The sequence below is a fragment of the Aspergillus undulatus genome, assembly GCF_047715775.1.
Source record: "Aspergillus undulatus strain CBS 261.88 unplaced genomic scaffold BDV17scaffold_65, whole genome shotgun sequence".
NCBI classification, from domain to species: Eukaryota; Fungi; Ascomycota; class Eurotiomycetes; order Eurotiales; family Aspergillaceae; genus Aspergillus; species Aspergillus undulatus.
In genome coordinates, this window is record NW_027396669.1 from 161,894 (window position 1) to 179,446 (window position 17,553).

Consider the following 17,553-nt stretch of genomic DNA (forward strand, 5'->3'; position numbering starts at 1 on the left):
GCTCCATTCATCGAGCCACGCCATCTTGCTTCGGGTGAAGGAATCCCAGCTTCCGGTTCCCGCATTGTTCTGGGACCAACATCTAGCATTCGCTCGAAGAATCCGGGCATGTCAGAACAGAGGCGACTTAGTCCCCGCAGTCCTCACTGGCCTATTGCACTCTGGGCTTGGGAATCGCCTAATTGCACAGGTCAAGGGGCATTTACCAAGTTTGATTCTAGGACCTTCGCAACAAATAATTCGAATTATTTTATATCGCGAAGCTTCAAACTCACCCGCCCGCTCAAGGGCCAAGAGCAACTTGACCTTTCTCACGCGACTAATTACAGTGCCTGGTATAACACCGAGAGTCAATCACTCCAGAGTCCCAATCCAGCGTGCGATTCATTTGATCAGAGCTATTTTGCATGGAATGGTAGTGCAGACTGTTATAACACACCCGCATTTACCTGCCACCGGCTATGGATAAATCCCGGTCTACCTCTCTGAGCTATAGGACTCTCAATGTTCTTAGATATAGGTTAAATTGCCACTCTTATACAGTCGAACCAGAACCGGCGCCAGTCCTGCATACTTTGAATGTCATTTTGAGATACCCGACAGCGTGCGTAAGTAGCTGTGTGTACTATAAACCCGGCTAAGAAGGTCTTACTATCTCGATACTGAATCGGTTATTCTTGTCGACCGTACGACCTGCCTATTTAGGATATCGGAATGACGACGTCCGTTCGCCGAGGCTTATGCAGAATTTTTCTGCTATTTCCACGGTTCAAATGGAGGCTGTCGGTAAGGTACTTGGATTCTTAGGTAGAAAGAAGCCAACTTTGTCAAGGCGCATTGTTATATCGTTCATATTCGAGACGCTTCCGCAAGGTCTAGCATAGCGGCAATGGTGCCTTCCGATGCGGAGTTGTTCTAAGTATAATAGCTATGCCCTGGCACAACTGGCCTCGTATCTCTCTAATTGGCCATCTCTTGAGTCGGGTAAATGGCGAGATCCTGAGCGTTCATATTAGCTCATCACTGTCGGCCTCCACTGGCACATCCCCCGCCGGCATAAACTGGACCACGATGTCTAACATGAGTGCTTTTCGGTCACGGCCAATGACTGGCATCCAGTTATACTCTTCCGTCCATATACAACGCGGATCTTGCATCATTGGAAAGATCTCGCCCGTTTGCATGTTTTCGAAGTCGAAGGACACCAGACGCTTATTATAATGCTTTTGCAGCCTCACAAATGGCCCTGCCACGATTCTGATCCGATTATCAAGCCTATACTTGCGGAGGCACCGGGAACGAAACACTGTTGACACTAGCAAGCAGGTCTTCCACGTATCATAGTCGACTGAATCTAGAATCAGATCATAAAGCTCCGGCGGGAGAATGCCTGCCGATTTGGATGCTGCGCGGCGGCTCGCGGCGACTTCAAAGAAGTTAACGAGCGCTGCGAGCGCTGGGAACAGACTCTGGAGTCTTTGCCTTGTACCTGTGCAGATTGTGTTCATGATAAGCTTACCATACTGATACTGGATTTTCATCCCAGGTTTCAACTCTGGTCGCATGCGCGGATGTATGCTTACACAATAATCTGCGCGCAGAGGTGTAAGACTGACAGGATTACTGACTTTAACAAACGGTTTCTTGTCGTTACCAATGGACACCTCTGCAAAGGCTGCTTTAAAGAGCGACAGGACAACAATTTAAAAGTTAGCGTGTCCCTGCTCAATGCCCCAAGTAACAGCGTTTGTGATGGCCTCTCTATCAATCACCAGTGCAAGGCTGACAAGCATATCCTCGAGCCAGTACATTATCTCCGTGGGCGACGCCCCTGGAGGCTCGCCCGGTCGGTGGGACAGGGAGCCAAATTCCAGCAACGGAGCGCTATCACCAGCCTACTCTTTATCGAGCCATCCAGGTGACTTGGGTAAGTGTTTTAACTTGCAGTCCGATATTTCGTATCTTCGAGGGTTATACCGCTGAGCGGGAAAAGAATAAAATATGGCCTGACTAGACGCAATTAAGACGAGAGTAAACACCAACTCGCGGAAGGGAAACGAGTCCGGGCTCTACTCTATCCTAAATCTGATAATCTCGTCCTTATATTAAATAAGTGTACTAGCCATAATAAATGTGAGAAATACCTTTCGCGCCTCCGCAAGGCACGTCCTTGGGGTTACAAGGTAGAAGTTGTATTTAATCTTTTGGTTCCGCTTAGGAAGCTCCAAAGCCGGCGAGGCCATATGCTCTTCCGGGCAGACATCGAGGGAGATAGTAAGCTTGTCCGGATAGATACTATCCACAATAGCGGGAAGCTATAGTTCGTCCTGACGCGGGATATTTCCCAAATTCCAATATATGCTGTGGTTTATGGTGAGGACTTCATGGTCAAGATTGATAATGTAAAAGTACTGAACATGAAAGTACTTAATATAGTTACCCAGCCGCGGGAACTCAGAAGGAAGCGTCCGGAACTCGTGAAACCGCGAATAGTCAGGTTTAAAGCTATCGCGGATCTTGTAGACATGACTCTCAAGGGCATTTTCCCTGGCCGTATACTTGTCTCGCATTGACTTAAGCCATTCTGCAATTATTTAGTATAATATATAGCACGGTTAGTTCCTCACGGCATACTCTGGTATTTATTGGGGTCGGTGGGAATGCTCGCGATGATTTTAGCGCCAAGACCCTCGAAGTAGCCGTCGAGCCGGTGGTAGCGAATGTAGTAACGCCTGCGGAAGCGCACTATCTCAAGGCCTCGAGTTCCCATTGCAATTGTTCTGGGCGGTTCAGTTCTCGTGTGACGGCTCCCTTAACCAGAACAAAAGAGCATGCCAATATTTAGCGGGTGGGTAGATGCTCGGCAAAATGAGGGAGATTTTCGCCTAGTCCAGCGCGTCACGACCACCAACCTTTGCGGAGGTGGATTCAGGGGTCTTAGTGAGGAGCGACTCCATTTGGCTCATTGTGGGGTACTGTGTCATGTGAATCGCCCGGAGAAATAGCTCTGCCGGGAGCCATGATCAGCTGACATCAGCCTCCCGGATTAAGCACCGGTCGGGACCTGTCGCAGACATCTCAAGCTATTGCTTCCCCTTTCCAACACCATGGCCGACAACAGCGGCCCGGATTACAAAAGTCTCTTTCTGCAGGCAGAAGAGAGACGAAAGCAGGCAGAAGAGCGCACCCAAAAGACAACTTTACCAGAACTTCTGCGCTATTCCCATGATCTCCTCTCCCAACCACTAAGAGTCGAAACACCATCTCGCTCGACTACCGGGCAAATACCTCTTCCCACCGGCAAATATTGCCCGACACGCTTGGAGTATTGGCACGACTGCCCAACACAACTATCACAAATATATACATCGGTCTGCAGGTATTTGACTCTGGAATCAGGGGACACGCCACGACTTTTTCCACCTTTGCTTGAACTAGAAGGAGTACACCGACGACTCAACACACCACTGAGCTGCGAGGAAGAACTTCGGCACTATGAGCGGCTTGCTGTGGAAGACCATGTTCGTGATATTATTACCGAGTTGTGCAAGCTACCGGCTGCTCGCGCTGAGTTCGGTCTCGGCGATACAATCCAGTTCAGCAGTCATACGAATTCATTGAACGAAACCGAAGTTTCTAAAGTGGTTGCAAGCCAACCGTCAAGTACACCTCAGCCAAAACCAGATCAGTACTGTATTCACCGTGTTGACAGCAATGTTTCTACTGTCATTACAAGCGTCGAGTATAAACCACCCCACAAGCTTTCTGTTGCAACCCTTCGCATGGGACTCCATCCAATGGACTTATGGAGGGCCATGGTCAAGTCCAACAAAATACCCACAGGCCAGGAAGCGAAATTGAGATATAATGCAGAACGGCTTGCCTGCTCTGCTATTGTTCAGGAATATCATGTCATGATTCAAGAAGGCCTTGAATATTCCTACGTGACAAATGGAATTGCGCGAGTCTTACTCCGTGTTCCGCAGGACAATCCCAGCACGCTTTACTACTTCTTCTGTGATCCTAACAGCGAAGTGGACCCAGAAGTTGACTATAATTTTCAGCTATTGAGGACCTCTGTTGCAAGAACACTATGTCTATGTCTATTGGCCTTCCGCTCACCTACGCGTAGCCAAGAATGGCGTGAATCTGCGCGAAAAGACCTTGAAATTTGGACGACCAGTTTTGACCACACTTACTCTCAGATCCCCGAAGCAGAACGGCAGCAGGTTATTCCTCACTCTGATAGCGCAACCCCGGAGTTCCCAAGCCCGGAATCTGGTTCAGCATGTTTGCCGTCGTCTCCTCCAGATTTGCCAACAGCAGGCGGTCGTCGAGTGGCCACAAGGTCCCAAGCAAGCTGTGCACCTCCGGAAGCGGAACGCCGCTCGCAGTCGCCAGACTCATCCGACTCTGATGCAAATCCAACGGGGCGGAAGCGGGGTTTTAGCCAAGTCACATCCTCATCCTCACCCTCAGCCCAGCGAGCGGCCCGTCAACACGAGACCAGTAACAATCAAGGTAGTCAGATCCGACATCGCGATGCGCAATTTTGCACGCAGCAATGTTTACTTGGGCTGCAGACTGGAGGTATCCTAGACGACTGCTGCCCCAACGTGATGCTCCATCGCCAGAGCGATCATGACCTCCAACATCCCACTACCTCGGAAGGTTTAGTGGATTCACTAAAAGCACAATTAGACGAAAACATTGACCGATGCATACCCTTTGGAAATTGTGGAGCATACGGTGCCCCGTTCAAACTTACTTGTGCTACATATGGCTATACTGTTATTGGAAAAGGAACCACTTCAGGACTGTGGGAAGACGTATCGCGCGAAGCACAAGTATACCAATTGCTGCGGAAGGCGCAAGCGTCTGCTGTGCCTGTATTCCTCGGAACTATTGACTTAGCGAAGACTTATTTTCTTCATGGGGCTGGGGCAATTCGACACATGCTAGTTATGGGCTGGGGGGGCGAAAGCATAGCATTGATGGAGCTAGCGCCATGGCTTCGCCAGGAGATTCACAGATCGAATAAGGAAATCAAAGCTTTGGGAATCATCCACGAAGATCTTCGGCGTGATAATATACTTTGGAATAAAGAGCTTGGACGGGCGTTAATTATCGACTTTCACCGCTCTGCCTTGAGATCTCAGCCAATTTTACGGCGGCAGCAAACAGCAAAGAGACAGCTGTGTCGGGTAAAGTCAGGGGATGTTAAACGTTTACGCGTTCTGTAAGAGGTTGCTTGATTCTATAGCATTGGTTTAGCGGATCGCATAATACATGATAATAAAGCGTTTTTGTAACTAGCACTGGCTACATTAAACCACTATATACAAGAACGTCCTTCACGAGAGCCTGCATTGATCGACAGGTTTGGCAAGTTCAGAACTGAAGCCTAATGGTTTGACTCGGAATCGGAAAGCCGAAAAGGTGGAATCGGCCTCGTTTCCAGTACGACGCCTTTTCCACGCTATATCGCTTTGGTCACCAGGAATATCCTCGCTCCGAGTTTCTGCGGGCGTCTCCAAAGGGGAGACTCTGGATTTCCTCTTGCTGCTGGATTCCTCCTGGTCAGAAATCACCTCCTGTGCCTCATCTTCTACCTCAGACGCGGAGCCCCCCTCTTCAAAGACACGCTCGTCCTCGCTTGGTATCCAGCAAGGGTCTTCATCCTCCTGATGGATATTATCAACCTGGGGTATAACGAACACCCACTCTTCCTCGAAACGCGGGCGGGGACTGCCTCTTGAGAAGCGGTTCCCCTAAAACAGAGCAGCTTCAGCTTGGATAAAGTCAAGAATAACCCTGAGTCCTTCATGGAGTGGTGTACTTCAGATCAGTCCCTAGATCGCCGGGGTCTCAGCTGAATGGCCGTCCGCCCGCCTATCAGCAGCCTCACCAGCTCCCCGCGCGGTACCCAGGCATTCTAGTTGCCAGCTTGAGACAGATGCTGTTATCTTCCCGCTCGGTACTAATGTCTCTGCTTGAGGCGATGCTGGGAGTGGCGGACCAGACCGACCTCCAAAGCTCGCTTCCTCGAGCGGCAAGTCCTAAGAAGTGCTTTCGTGGTGGTGACTGGGTTGATCGCGACACTTGTTTTCGTCGCCTGAGACAAGGTTGATTTGCTCGTACAGAAATTCGAATACCCTGCACACCAAGGCAACACCCGCGCGCGAGCAAGCGAGCAATGCCTCGCAGTCCCTCACGCCGTTCGCTGCTCGATCAAAAGAACGAGCAGGAGGCGGGCGCGACAAGCAGAACCCAGCGATAGCCGCCGGCCAGGCTCTTCTATTCCCGCCAAGGCACTATTCCTGTTCTAGACTAGCTTCGGGAGCAGGTCTTGGCGTCTGTTCCCCAGGTTGGGAAGCTTTGTGTTCACTATCCCATACAATTTTATATGGCCCGCAAAACAGCGCCCTTCAGACTTTGTCCATCGCCATCCAACCGTAATGTAAGATCACGCCATATCAACCCCTGGTATATGGGCCAATCAGGTACCTTGAGAGAGTCTCGCTTACCACTAGCGCCGAATTTCCTATATAAGGGCGCTCTTTCCCTTCCCCCAGCGCACTTGATTTGATCCTTCTCTCTTCATTGCACGTTCAGCATGCCTTCACACCGTGATCTTCTCCTTGGTCTTGTGCGCAATCATCTCTTTCTTCACGGTCGTCCAACTGTTTTTACTCGCGGCCTACTCGAGTTCATGCTCGATGACCTAAACAACATGCATCAAATCTGGCTTGAGGAGGCAGATGAAGACGCAAGTGTTGTCATTCCCACCTCCGAGCTTCTCTTCCTCCGATTCTTGATCGACATCATCAGCCGGGCGTTGTGGCCTAACGCCGGGCCCCCTATCCCAGAGGGGAACCCCTTGGGTTTTCCCGACCAGCAATAGGTAAGTGCATACTTTTCGTTTTGGTCAGGGAGCTAAAGACAACCCAGTTGTTGTTGTTCGTCTATGTAATATATTCCTGTTGTTTGATGATTCTAATTTGGCGTTCCTGCAAAGGACTGACAGCCTCTGATGCTCCTGGCTGCGTTTAGCGGTGGTGTTGGGAGTCGGTACTTCTGGTGAGTGTTATCTTCGGTATTTTGTTTTGGCAACGGCTAATAGCTATTGGATATAGGCGTTTGTTTCTTCGGGCCTCCTCTTCGGCGTGGCCTCCCGTCTGCTGCCCTTTGGTGGTTCATCTGGGCGGAGTACACCAACCCACTCCAGTCCCCTCGTCTCGATTATCCTCGATCTACGATGCTAGTGTTGCTTCACTTCAGCCTCAGTCGTCACTTGAGAAGCCTGAGGAGCCCAAGGAGCTCGACTTCACCTGGCTTGGTCGTTATTGAAAGAAAGAGAAAGAAGAAGAAGAAGAAGAAGAAGAAGAAGAAGAAGAAGGGGTCCCTCGCGGTCGTGGACGTAGACCAGCCTTCCCTTGACCCTGTGGATTGGCGTTGAGCTGCACATGAGTCTTTGTGCTTGAAGGTTCGCATAATGTTTACCATGTTAATTTCTAGTATGATCCACTGAGCGGTGCTGTTTGTTTGATGTGTGTACCAATTATCCCAACGTGATTATGCGGGGTGATTGATGCACGTCCATGACCACGTCAGCAGAAGGTGTCAATCTGCCACGCTTTCAACCTATCGAAAAATGAAGACATAACCCTGGCCTATTTAAGTCTTTGCACTCCCAGCTTGATATCGCTTTATCCTCTGCCCTTATTCATTCCCTCCTCTTTCCTTAGAAGGTTTTCATTCAATGCATTCGACAACTACTATGAATCAATTTTCTCATATTATTGATCCAGACGGAGAGGTGGTAATAATACTGCGCCATGCAAATTCTCCTTTTGCACAACCGGACGAGGCTAGAGCTCTTTGCAGTATGCCGTGCATAGCCACTTGGGGAGCTGGTGGGCTAATATTTGCCGGATGTGCTTCTTTCGATGGGAAGTTGATGGGAAGAAGAGCACGTTCGCTTCGGTACCATAATACTCCGATCTGATCGGACGCCTGAAATCTCCATGGTAGGCGGTCAAACGCGGTCAAAATAGAAGCGTCATATCTCTTGAAGCGATGTATGTGGAGTAGGAAAACAGGCATCAAGTAATGGGTCAAATTTCTGGTTGTGCGGGCTCGGAATGCTTCATGCTTCATTCTTTAGTATAGTGAATACTTGAATTGCTAATCCAAAAAATTAAGCACATTGCTCCACGGTACACGATGACGTTTTCGATATCCCGGCTCTGGTTGACATGGTTGTCATTTTACCACTCGTGATCGCTGCAAACATTGATTCCAGATGGCACTCCAACTCTTCATCCAACTAAAAATGGATGATTGAGAAGTCCGGTGGTCGATTCTCGATCTTCTGGACGTTCCTGCAACGCTGACCAGAGAAAATTTGCAAGCTTCTCGGTATTTTCCTTGCCGAAATCAGTCGGTAATCTCTCGCTAAGGTAGGAAACAAATTTTTGATTGCCATGCTCAAATAGCTCATGCATTAGAGATCGCAAAATCCCAAGAACCTCGTCAATCGTGCAGCCAAAAGATTCTATTGGGAAGAGTGGCTCGTTTGTAGCAAGTTGGAATATCTGTACTTGATGGTTAGGTCATGTTAGGGATTAAGGATGGGGAAAATACCAAACATCCTAGAGCCCATATGTCCACCTTCTCATTCCACGATTTGGGTTGGAGTAACTCAGGTGCCCTCAACGCTGTTGGCGTGACAGGAAGGACATCATCTTGTGTGTTCCACATAGCTATGGTAATAGTCAATAATCCACATTCTCGCATCACCGAAAGGGTTCAAACCTCCACCCATATCACCAATCTTGACTAGAAGTGTCGAAAAGGCTGCATTGTCTAGCATTCCGCGGGGCCGCTGCGAACTCATAAGATACCGCGGAGCACTGTTATCCATCTCAACTCCTGGAAGCCATTTAACAGGACTAAATTCCGGTTCCGTGATCATTCCGCCCGACAAGTCGCTGTCCAGGGTGAATAGTATGTTGGCTGGTTGGAGGTCTATTCACAAATTAATATTATCATTTTGGGCATTTGGTAATGAAGATACATACCACCATGAATAAGTCCCTGGTCATGAAGATAACTCAAGCCGAGCAATATTTGGTTCGAGATCTCTCGAACATAATCTGGGCAGCGTGGCTTTTCCCGAATAGTCATTGCTTGACCATCTGACATCATGACCGGGAACACAAGACAAAGATGTAAGCCATTAGGCCCTTTGTGCTCAAACTGATCCAATAATTGCAAAACATGTTTTTTGCCTGGATGGTGTGTATCTGCTTTTGATAAGTGAAGGAGGATAGAACGCTCTCGGCTATTACTTGAGATATTTGCTTTAAGAATCTTCAACGTAACATATCTTTTAAGCCTAGGGGATGTAAGTTTGATAGCCGCGGGCGAAATGAAAAAGAGATGATGTGAGTACAACCTTGTATCTTCGGCAATCCAAACTGTGGAAAACTGGCCAAATGCCCATTTTCCAACAATTCGATACCTGTGGTGGAAAGTGTCCTCGAGGTGAACTGGGTGGTAGCCTCCAGCACGATACTCTTCGACAGGTTCGACAACATCGTGAATGCGTTCGAAGCGACGCATTTTCCTCAATATGATTGATTCGATGATGGCACGGGGCGTCTGTATCGCTGGAAAAACGACGGAGTGGAAGGCAAGGAACAATCAGTTTGAAGAAGGTCAGTCACGTGGTATTGTATATGAGTCAGCCACCAGCGCCCTCAAAATCAAATCACCAGTGCCCTGCACACGGTCCTCACGTAGTTATTTTTATAAATGGGGGCTGAAACAAGTACTGGTTTGGTAGGGAGATTTCTTCCTTGGTGACGCGCTTCGAGGAATGGAAACGAGCCAAAGCTTGACAGTCACACATGTGAGATTGTGATATTCAGCAGCGAATAGGAGCAACACTTGGTACTAGAAGTGGCCAACCAGCGTCGGTATTGGGGAGCACAGCTCGCGCGGGGTAGTAGCCCATCACTTCGTTCCTCGTTTCAGATTACCCAATTAACTTGCAACTCATATTGCTTGGCGCTTTTAATGGCACAAACAGCAAACGAAGATCTTTTCCTAAGCGCCGACTTAGCGCCGACTAATCTCGCAGGATGTCAAGTTCTTTGTCGGAATCAGCTGATAAATGACAGCCAATCGACCAACGATGGCGCAGCTAGCGTGTGATGGTAGAACAAGCGCCCCGGAGTCAGCCTAAGGCACGCTCAGCGCTAAGACACGAACGGACTAGTGTCATCCTGGGGAGTATGAGGGATCAAAGCAGGCGCTTTGCATACTGGGCGACACGACTGATTCAACAAGAGAGACTGGGCACTAGGATCTTAGGAATATATAAGGACGCTCACTACCCGTGTATTTAGTTTTGTTCTTCGTATCTTTTTTTCGGAATAACCATCATAGCCAGATTGTTAACAATACTACTGCATTGCGAGCTATTCCAAGCAACTATCTTCCTTTCTTTGATCTCAGAGTACCTTAAGACCTTTCGAGACGTTAAGCAGGACTTGCCTGGCCTTATCTGACAGGGTCAAACCATCTCTTACTCTGTCTACGGAAGATCCTTTTACCAACCAACTTCACTATGGCTTTGCCCGTCGAATTCAAGCCGCCCACCATGTATTCCACGCAGCAGGCTATGAGGACTGAGATTGAAAAGCTCGTTAATGAGTATCATCAGGTTAACCTACTTGGAAAGGATGGAAAAATATATAACAAGGCTGTCGTGACGTAAGAGATTCCACGGCTGCATTTCCTTTTACTGACTATCCCCAAGATGCAATTTCCACACCAGTAGTCTCAGCGGTGACCCAAAGGAACACCTTACTGTAGAATTCCATGCTGGAGAGTTCGTGAAGACACAACATGTTTACCGCAAATAATTCGGCCGAGGGCAGGCATCAATCCGAGTAAGTCACCGAAGCAGATGCTTCTTCGCCGAAAATGCTGAATCAAAAGTTGAATAAACTCACAGAGCGGTTTCGCGGGCGTTGATATCATTGTCATGGACATACACTGCAAGCACCCTTATATCCCTTCTTGTGTTGTCTCAATTCATGTGCAGTCCATCAATTGTTAGCCAGTCTCTCATCTGTCCACAAATACCTGATCTCTGTCATGTCGGTAGCATAACTGCCTCACGCGCCACAACTTGAGCCACATTCCGAGCCACACCTCAGGGAGACGAGAACCCGTGGCACTTTGGTTCACTCCCTGTATCATCACTCCATCCATCCTCGCATCACTTCCCGCACTAGGTAGCATCCTGCATGGAGTTAACGGAAGATGATAGAGCGCCAACCAATCATATTATACATCTGCCTGCCACCCAGAATACTTGTCTCTGTCATAAAGGGGCACCACATCCCACCTTTATACTACTCTTTTTCCTTGCGCTGTTGGATGATGTACCGCTCATGATCTTAACCCTTCATCTACCTGCTACCCTCTTTTTGGAACATTACACACGATGCTCCCAACGAGCAAGTCAATGCTGCAACGTCGTCGTCTGCTAAGAGGAGAGATCACATATTCTGCTGCAAAGGAAGATGAAACCAATGTCTTGCATGCACTAAGTTACTGGGATCAGCAATGTCAATATTTTCAAAGGTTACAAAGAAAGAGCCACCTTATTAAAGCCACAGTCGCACGTCATCTCAACTTGGACTCAAAAAATTGCCACGTTGCCGACCCAAAGGAATGGCTGTCTGGAACTTTCAATGTTTGCATCCCGATCTCTATTGGCAGCAACAATTCGGACCCGAGCTTCTTGATTCGTCTTCCACTCCCTTACCGAGTGGGAGAGAGGTTTGATACGGGAAACGCTGATGAGAAAATCATGTGTGAAGTTGGTACCTACCTTTGGCTCCAACAGAACTGCCCAGAGATTCCCATCCCAAAACTTCATGGATATGGATCGGCAACAGGGGAGATGGTGTGTATAGTACTCCCCTTATGTTACTGTGTCGCTAATGATTAGTTTTCTACGCTCGAAAACCTACCATTCTTGTACCGGACCGTCGAAACTTTTCGTCGTCGCTTTTTCCAGTTCCTAGGATATGAAATTCCATCTACATATCTTGCCCACAGCTTTTAACGCGCCTTGGAGGTACGACATAATACCCACATCAGTAGCACACCAAACTATATTCCGTAGTTGATGGTAAATCTGAATACAATACGTCTAATGACTCCTTCCCTTGCATGAATATTCTCAGTGTATTTTAGAATCGAAACAATAGCTATTAAAGATCAAAAAATGCATTGCTCCCGCATTTACGTGAAGTTCCTGGGAAAAAAAACCCCCCCGCGGGGAAAATAAAAAACCAGAAACGGAGCATGAAGTGCGATATCTTTTAAACCCCAAGGTCTCGAAGGCTCTGTTCCAGGGCCTCTTGAAGCTGGCCTGCCTCAATCCTGCGGTTCCGTGTCTGACGTGATTCAGCGGCCAAGCGAAGTAGATCCTCATCAGTATAGGTGCTAACAGTAACGGGACTGAAGACATTCGGGAGGGTAGCAACGATATGCCGCTCAATGACTTGACGACAAATATTATCAACGAACGATTTCATTGCAACCTTGGCTAAGTTAGCACTTAATGTATGCTGGAAAAGCCAATGGGATTCTTACTTTGTAATAGGCGGCTAAATCTGTACGTGCATCCCTGCAAGCCCGCTCCGTCATGTCAACAACCACGCGATCTTGAAGAGCTGACAATAATCTGGCAATCTCAACTTCCGAGTTGTTGACATGAAATTTCCCGTTCCATTCCTCGCGGATTGCATCATCCATTGAAACTTTTAGGTCCTCCTTAGAGCGATCGAGCCGGGCTTTCTGGACATTATCTATATAATAATGGTTGTAAGTGATGGGATGGCATGCCTCATCTTGAATCAACTTGTCCAGCTCTCTGTATGCTTCTTGGGCATTGCTGTCCAGGCTGGCTTTGATCCCCTGTGTCAAGCTTTGGCGGACTTTAGAATCTTTGACAACAAAAGCTAGTGCAGAGTGAATAAACTGAGACACCAGAGATACGACGGCATCCACATGCCGACGACTGATATCCCCCCATCGCTCTGATTGAGCCTGGAACAATTCGTTAAGCAGAATATGATTGTGATTGCCTGGCAATTCTCGACCTCTTGTCTCGTGGTATATCTAATTATGTTAGTGTTATCTATCGTTGCAAAAGGCACCATGAGATTACATACCTTTCGAACCCACGACATCATTTGGTCGTCTGTGAGGAACAGTTGGTCTTCATCTGCCTGGGCGGCTTCCAATTGCTCTTCTGAAATCACTTTTCGCTTCTCGCCTTGCTGCATCATGTACGCGGCGAAGTTTTCGTTGCGCCTGTGGATGGCTGCGCGAAGGCGAACTGATATATCGTCGCAGTCAACATGGAAGAAGGCCGCATCACGGCCAGTGTATGCTCCTTCGACTCCGGCTTTCACCAAATTATGAAAGTCGCTGCTGACCCTTGTCAAATACACACGGATTTGATTAGGTGACGATCGTTCCGTGCCCAGGTCGACAAGCTCATGATTAATCTCATTAAGCAGATGCCGCACGTCTTCCCGTACTTTAGGTAACTCGCGCTCGATATGGGTATCCAGGAGATCTTGTAAGAACGTTCGCAGGTTGTCTATTCCGATGCGTGAAGGGTTGATTCCTTGCCCTTTCCAAGGTCCGGTCGTGAAGAACTCGAGCTCAGCCTTACGGCGCTCCACCGGTGTGATACCTTTCTCCAATTCGACCGGGGAAGGGTTCTTAACAAGAAAAAACCCGAGATTCAGTCTTGTGCTCCCAAGGTTTTTCGCCAAGCACGCAACACGCGACTCCGTCCCGATATTAATCAGATCAGGTTTAGTAATAATCCCCACGGTTCGAAGTCCAGCCTTGTCAAAATAGCGAGCACGTTGAATGATACCCTGAGTATCGACATCACTGCTTGCAGGTACCACAGCAAGGATAATTGTCCGTGAATTTTCAAGGTAAGAGTCCACCAGATCTCTTACAAGCTTAACATCTTCCTCATTTTCAGATACAGATATCAGCCCTGGCAGGTCAACAATGGTCAAATGCAGCCCTGTGTTTCCGACTATTTCCAGGCGAAGAACATCAGGAGAGAAGGCCGGTGCATCCGAATTTGTACCATGTCCGCGGATGCCCATTAACTTCGCAGCCTCTTCAATGATCTTCGGTAACTCTGCAAAATCACGAATCTCACGTCGAAAAGCGCTCAGTCGTGTCTTCTCGTCATCGGAACGAGAGATATGAGGTATGATCATAGCCGTAGCACGTTGATTACCCGGTTCATGTCGAAGGCTGATCTCAGTGGCAAATCTGGTGCAGAGGCCGTCTTGACGAGGGAACGGAACCCCAGTGGCACCCTCTAATACCGAACTTTTGCCCGCAGACTGGTCTCCGCAAACTACTAGCTGTGGTAACGCGACACGGTTCCCAACCCCATTGGCACGGACACGGTCTATTGTATTGAGCCTTTCGGATGTTCTGGATGACCAAAGACCAGGTGGTTCTTCGTCCCCTTCCCATTTGAGTCCGATCCAATCTTTTTGCGATGGAGAATCCATGGTGCAATTCTCAGTAACTGATACCCCTGCGTAGAGGAAGTTGGGCCTGGAAGGGTGGATGGGTTTGGAAGGGTGGATGTGAGAACCAGCACAAAGGAGTATGTTCTATTCTCTAAGAAACTGAGCGGGTGGCCTTGCCTGGCTTATATAGACCAGTAGGCAGGCTATTTATGGAACTAATTCACTGTTGCTCAACCTGTCACTGTGCCAGTTACGGCTACTGTGAAGGACAGCCGTGAAGAAGCCAGTGATAATTGCTCTGGCAGAATGAATTGCCGCACCACAAAGGCTGGGTCTTAATAGGCATCTAACAAATATCTGTGCTTCTAAGCTGCTTGGTAAGATCACGCTGTAAACATTCACAGCAACAACCATAGTAGTATTATCCTGCACAATACATTCTGCCTTTTTTTTAATGAGTAAGGCGGGAGGCTATTTTAAAGGCAGACTACCGCATCTTCCAATCAGGTTTAAAGAGACATAAATCAGAATTTAGGGGTGACTCTAGTTTTGTCTTTAAAGATCTGTTCCAGACAATACAGGATGCTTTCGACGCTGGGGTCAAAAAGTCCTTGATGCTAGACCAAATGTCTGGTGGGTTCACTGTTGCTGGCGCTGGTGTTCGTCTAGATCGTTCCAGGTAAGGGTTGCGACACTGAATGATGTCGCAGTGATGAAAAAAGTTATAATAAAAAAGCCCGCAGCCTCTTCTCCTGTTTGAAACAAAGTATTTTCTAAACCCACACGTACAATGAGGGTCCAAACCATACTTATCCTCTACCAGTTCCTCCAAGCATCTTCTGGCAAAAGACCTTAAAGAAAAAGGTAGAGGGGGTTCGACGCCGCAAAGTATTTCAAGATCGACGGGTTCGGTTGGACAATATTACCCTTGGTGCTTTAATAAATGATCGTTCGCAGGATGATGTGCATCAGGAGTCCGAGACCATCGATATTAATTGGTCGGTCATCGAGGAGCAGATCCTCAAGTGGAGCAATCTGCTTCGCCAGGGCAAAGCTAAGGGCAAAAAGCTCAGACTTGATATCTTTATTAATTACTTAGCAGACGATATTGACTCAGCTCGACGGGGTGATAAAGAGGTGCTACATCCGTGACTAAAACAAGGCTTTCTGAGCTGGATACACAAATCGATGCAGAGAAGAGTTCTGGACAACCTTCGGTGTGGCGGGATGTATATAAAACCATGCGATGTCCTGGTTCACCGTGTGACAACAAAGACGGGTACTGCTGGCAGGACCCTCATGGGAAAAAACATTACAAACTCCGAACACACCACCTAAAGCGGCTTGTCGACCTTGTTAGAAAAGGCCTCCTCGAGCTCGAGACTCACGACGACATTCCAGAAGAGATCCGATAACAACTTTATGCAGAAAAGCAACAGTGGCTTGAAAGACAGCAGAAAAATCCCAATCATCCTGCAGCTCAAGCAGTGTGCCCACCAATTAATATCAACTTTCTACCAACACCGTCCCCTCAGGCTCCACTGCTATCTACAATGAGTTCACCAGCAGGTTCCCCACCCTTATTGCCCTGCCAAGGCCCGAATCTCGTCGATGGTATTATGATTCCAGATCTTCCGCTTGATAAAGCAGTGATGGAGTATGCCGACCGGCAGATATCACGGGTGGACACGCAGATATATAAAGATAACATCAAGAAGGCATATGATATCGCCTTGACAAATGGCCTGGATCTCAAGCAAATACACAAGGATTAAGATCCGAACTTCTTTATCAACCAGGGCGTGATAGTTGGTGTGGCTCGTCGTTTTGTCGAAGAAATTTAAAGGTGGTCAGACGGCCACGAGTCTGTAAGGTGATTTATAGATCCTAGAAGAGGTCCTTATGGTGCGCATGTATATATTTGTTAGTGATATTTAGATTAAGTATAGTTCAACCTTCAATGGTTTCCTTCCATCTAGCTTAAATACACTAATACCACTTGGTATTCTTACAGAGCCCCTGTCTTTGGTCTGCTCGCTAGATAATGAAGTAGTTAGTTTCATCCGCATGACAAGAGCCGGAGCTGGACAAACCAAAAATTGCCCAAACTCTGCAACAAGCGTATCTTCTTCTTCACTCAACCGCTGTTCATCTGGCCCCTCAATCGAAAACGTAGTTGCGACATCGAAATCGACCCATACCATCCGCTTTTGAACGCCTGGAACAACGAGTATATTTTTGGGGTATATATCTCGGTGGTGAACGTGAGCAGCGTGTATCTGCTTCATGCCCTCTATTGCTTGGTGATAACATGCCTCAGAATAGTTTTCGCAATTCAAACTTTCGGCATTCGGAAGATATTCGAGTAGTATTGCTTTAGGGTGATATTTATCGTGTGCGAAATGTTGAAAAGCTGGATAGAACGCGGCAGGGTCGATTCGATCAATGTGGCCGTAGAAGTATGGGACGAATCCCCTCTCGCAGACACCGTGTTCCCGAAGATTCGTATAGGCGTTTAGTTCGCAGCGGAATCGATTCAGGTCTCGACCATTCTCGGCAAATCCTGGATCCCCGTTGTCATAAAACTGAGTCGTCAGTAACAAGCAAAGAGCAAGTAGCTGAGGCTACTTACAAGTTTCATAGCACATTTCCGCCCTTCGAGTTCTATCTCAAAGACTGAAGACGCATCGGAACGATCTATTTCTCTAACAATCCGTATGTTGGCAGGGAAAACGCCCAGCGAGCCTTGATTGCTGGGGCGCATTGTTGTTTGTCGACCGTACGACCTGCCTATTTAGGATATCGGATTGACGACCTCCGATCACCGAGGTTTATGCAGAAATTTTCTGCTATTGCCACCGTTCAAAAGTTATATCTCTTCTAGTTGCTGTTTCCGGCTAGATTGCTGATTATTATCTGTGTATTTAAACCACCGTTTGCAGCTAGA

The 17,553-nt window shown here is 47.9% G+C and overlaps 7 protein-coding genes across 7 annotated transcripts; 3 read left to right on the top strand and 4 right to left on the bottom strand.

The window, feature by feature from the left end:
* Positions 1-1,007: 1,007 nt before the first annotated feature.
* BDV17DRAFT_284579 (uncharacterized protein) lies at positions 1,008-2,770 on the bottom strand (the record flags this gene model as incomplete). Its single annotated transcript, XM_073760556.1, has 6 exons — positions 1,008-1,664; positions 1,743-1,884; positions 1,942-2,069; positions 2,145-2,315; positions 2,382-2,584; positions 2,635-2,770. 6 exons carry the CDS (start codon positions 2,768-2,770, stop codon positions 1,008-1,010), a joined length of 1,437 nt encoding a protein of 478 aa, XP_073611485.1.
* Positions 2,771-3,084: 314 nt separating this feature from the next.
* On the top strand, positions 3,085-5,426 carry BDV17DRAFT_208325 (uncharacterized protein). Its single transcript, XM_073755375.1, has one exon. The coding sequence runs from the start codon at positions 3,108-3,110 to the stop codon at positions 5,241-5,243; it is 2,136 nt and encodes a 711-aa protein (XP_073611486.1). The 5' UTR covers positions 3,085-3,107; the 3' UTR covers positions 5,244-5,426.
* Positions 5,427-8,146: 2,720 nt separating this feature from the next.
* Positions 8,147-9,792, bottom strand: BDV17DRAFT_274180 (serine protein kinase). The gene is made up of 5 exons (XM_073759096.1): positions 9,461-9,792; positions 9,084-9,400; positions 8,818-9,030; positions 8,647-8,765; positions 8,147-8,597 (listed from the first exon to the last, which is right to left on the bottom strand). Exons 1-5 carry the CDS (start codon positions 9,625-9,627, stop codon positions 8,322-8,324), a joined length of 1,092 nt encoding a protein of 363 aa, XP_073611487.1. The 5' UTR covers positions 9,628-9,792; the 3' UTR covers positions 8,147-8,321.
* A 683-nt stretch (positions 9,793-10,475) lies between these two features.
* Positions 10,476-11,085, top strand: BDV17DRAFT_274182 (uncharacterized protein). Its single transcript, XM_073759097.1, has 3 exons — positions 10,476-10,782; positions 10,829-10,961; positions 11,011-11,085. The coding sequence occupies exons 1-2, from the start codon at positions 10,637-10,639 to the stop codon at positions 10,932-10,934; spliced, it is 252 nt and encodes an 83-aa protein (XP_073611488.1). The 5' UTR covers positions 10,476-10,636; the 3' UTR covers positions 10,935-10,961; positions 11,011-11,085.
* A 186-nt stretch (positions 11,086-11,271) lies between these two features.
* On the top strand, positions 11,272-12,107 carry BDV17DRAFT_300920 (uncharacterized protein; the record flags this gene model as incomplete). The annotated part of the gene is made up of 2 exons (XM_073764147.1): positions 11,272-11,988; positions 12,032-12,107. Exons 1-2 carry the CDS (start codon positions 11,522-11,524, stop codon positions 12,105-12,107), a joined length of 543 nt encoding a protein of 180 aa, XP_073611489.1. The 5' UTR covers positions 11,272-11,521.
* A 300-nt stretch (positions 12,108-12,407) lies between these two features.
* BDV17DRAFT_295283 (putative dynamin GTPase) lies at positions 12,408-14,645 on the bottom strand (the record flags this gene model as incomplete). The annotated part of the gene is made up of 3 exons (XM_073763036.1): positions 12,408-12,629; positions 12,682-13,209; positions 13,263-14,645. The coding sequence occupies 3 exons, from the start codon at positions 14,643-14,645 to the stop codon at positions 12,408-12,410; spliced, it is 2,133 nt and encodes a 710-aa protein (XP_073611490.1).
* Positions 14,646-16,571: 1,926 nt separating this feature from the next.
* Positions 16,572-17,316, bottom strand: BDV17DRAFT_274186 (uncharacterized protein). Its single transcript, XM_073759098.1, has 3 exons — positions 17,239-17,316; positions 16,700-17,191; positions 16,572-16,643 (listed from the first exon to the last, which is right to left on the bottom strand). Exons 1-3 carry the CDS (start codon positions 17,245-17,247, stop codon positions 16,596-16,598), a joined length of 549 nt encoding a protein of 182 aa, XP_073611491.1. The 5' UTR covers positions 17,248-17,316; the 3' UTR covers positions 16,572-16,595.
* Positions 17,317-17,553: the final 237 nt, after the last annotated feature.

Coding starts and splice junctions, on each gene's coding strand:
- BDV17DRAFT_208325 (XM_073755375.1), top strand. CDS start 3,108: ATGGCCGACAACAGCGGCCCGGATTACAAAAGTCTCTTTCTGCAGGCA.
- BDV17DRAFT_274180 (XM_073759096.1), bottom strand. CDS start 9,627: ATGCGTCGCTTCGAACGCATTCACGATGTTGTCGAACCTGTCGAAGAG. Junction 9,401..9,460: donor TGGATTGCCGAAGATACAAG/GTTGTACTCACA, acceptor TACATCCCCTAG/GCTTAAAAGATATGTTACGT. Junction 8,598..8,646: donor TATGGGCTCTAGGATGTTTG/GTATTTTCCCCA, acceptor CATCAAGTACAG/ATATTCCAACTTGCTACAAA.
- BDV17DRAFT_274182 (XM_073759097.1), top strand. CDS start 10,637: ATGGCTTTGCCCGTCGAATTCAAGCCGCCCACCATGTATTCCACGCAG. Junction 10,783..10,828: donor TATAACAAGGCTGTCGTGAC/GTAAGAGATTCC, acceptor ACTATCCCCAAG/ATGCAATTTCCACACCAGTA.
- BDV17DRAFT_274186 (XM_073759098.1), bottom strand. Junction 16,644..16,699: donor CAGAGTTTGGGCAATTTTTG/GTTTGTCCAGCT, acceptor TTCATTATCTAG/CGAGCAGACCAAAGACAGGG.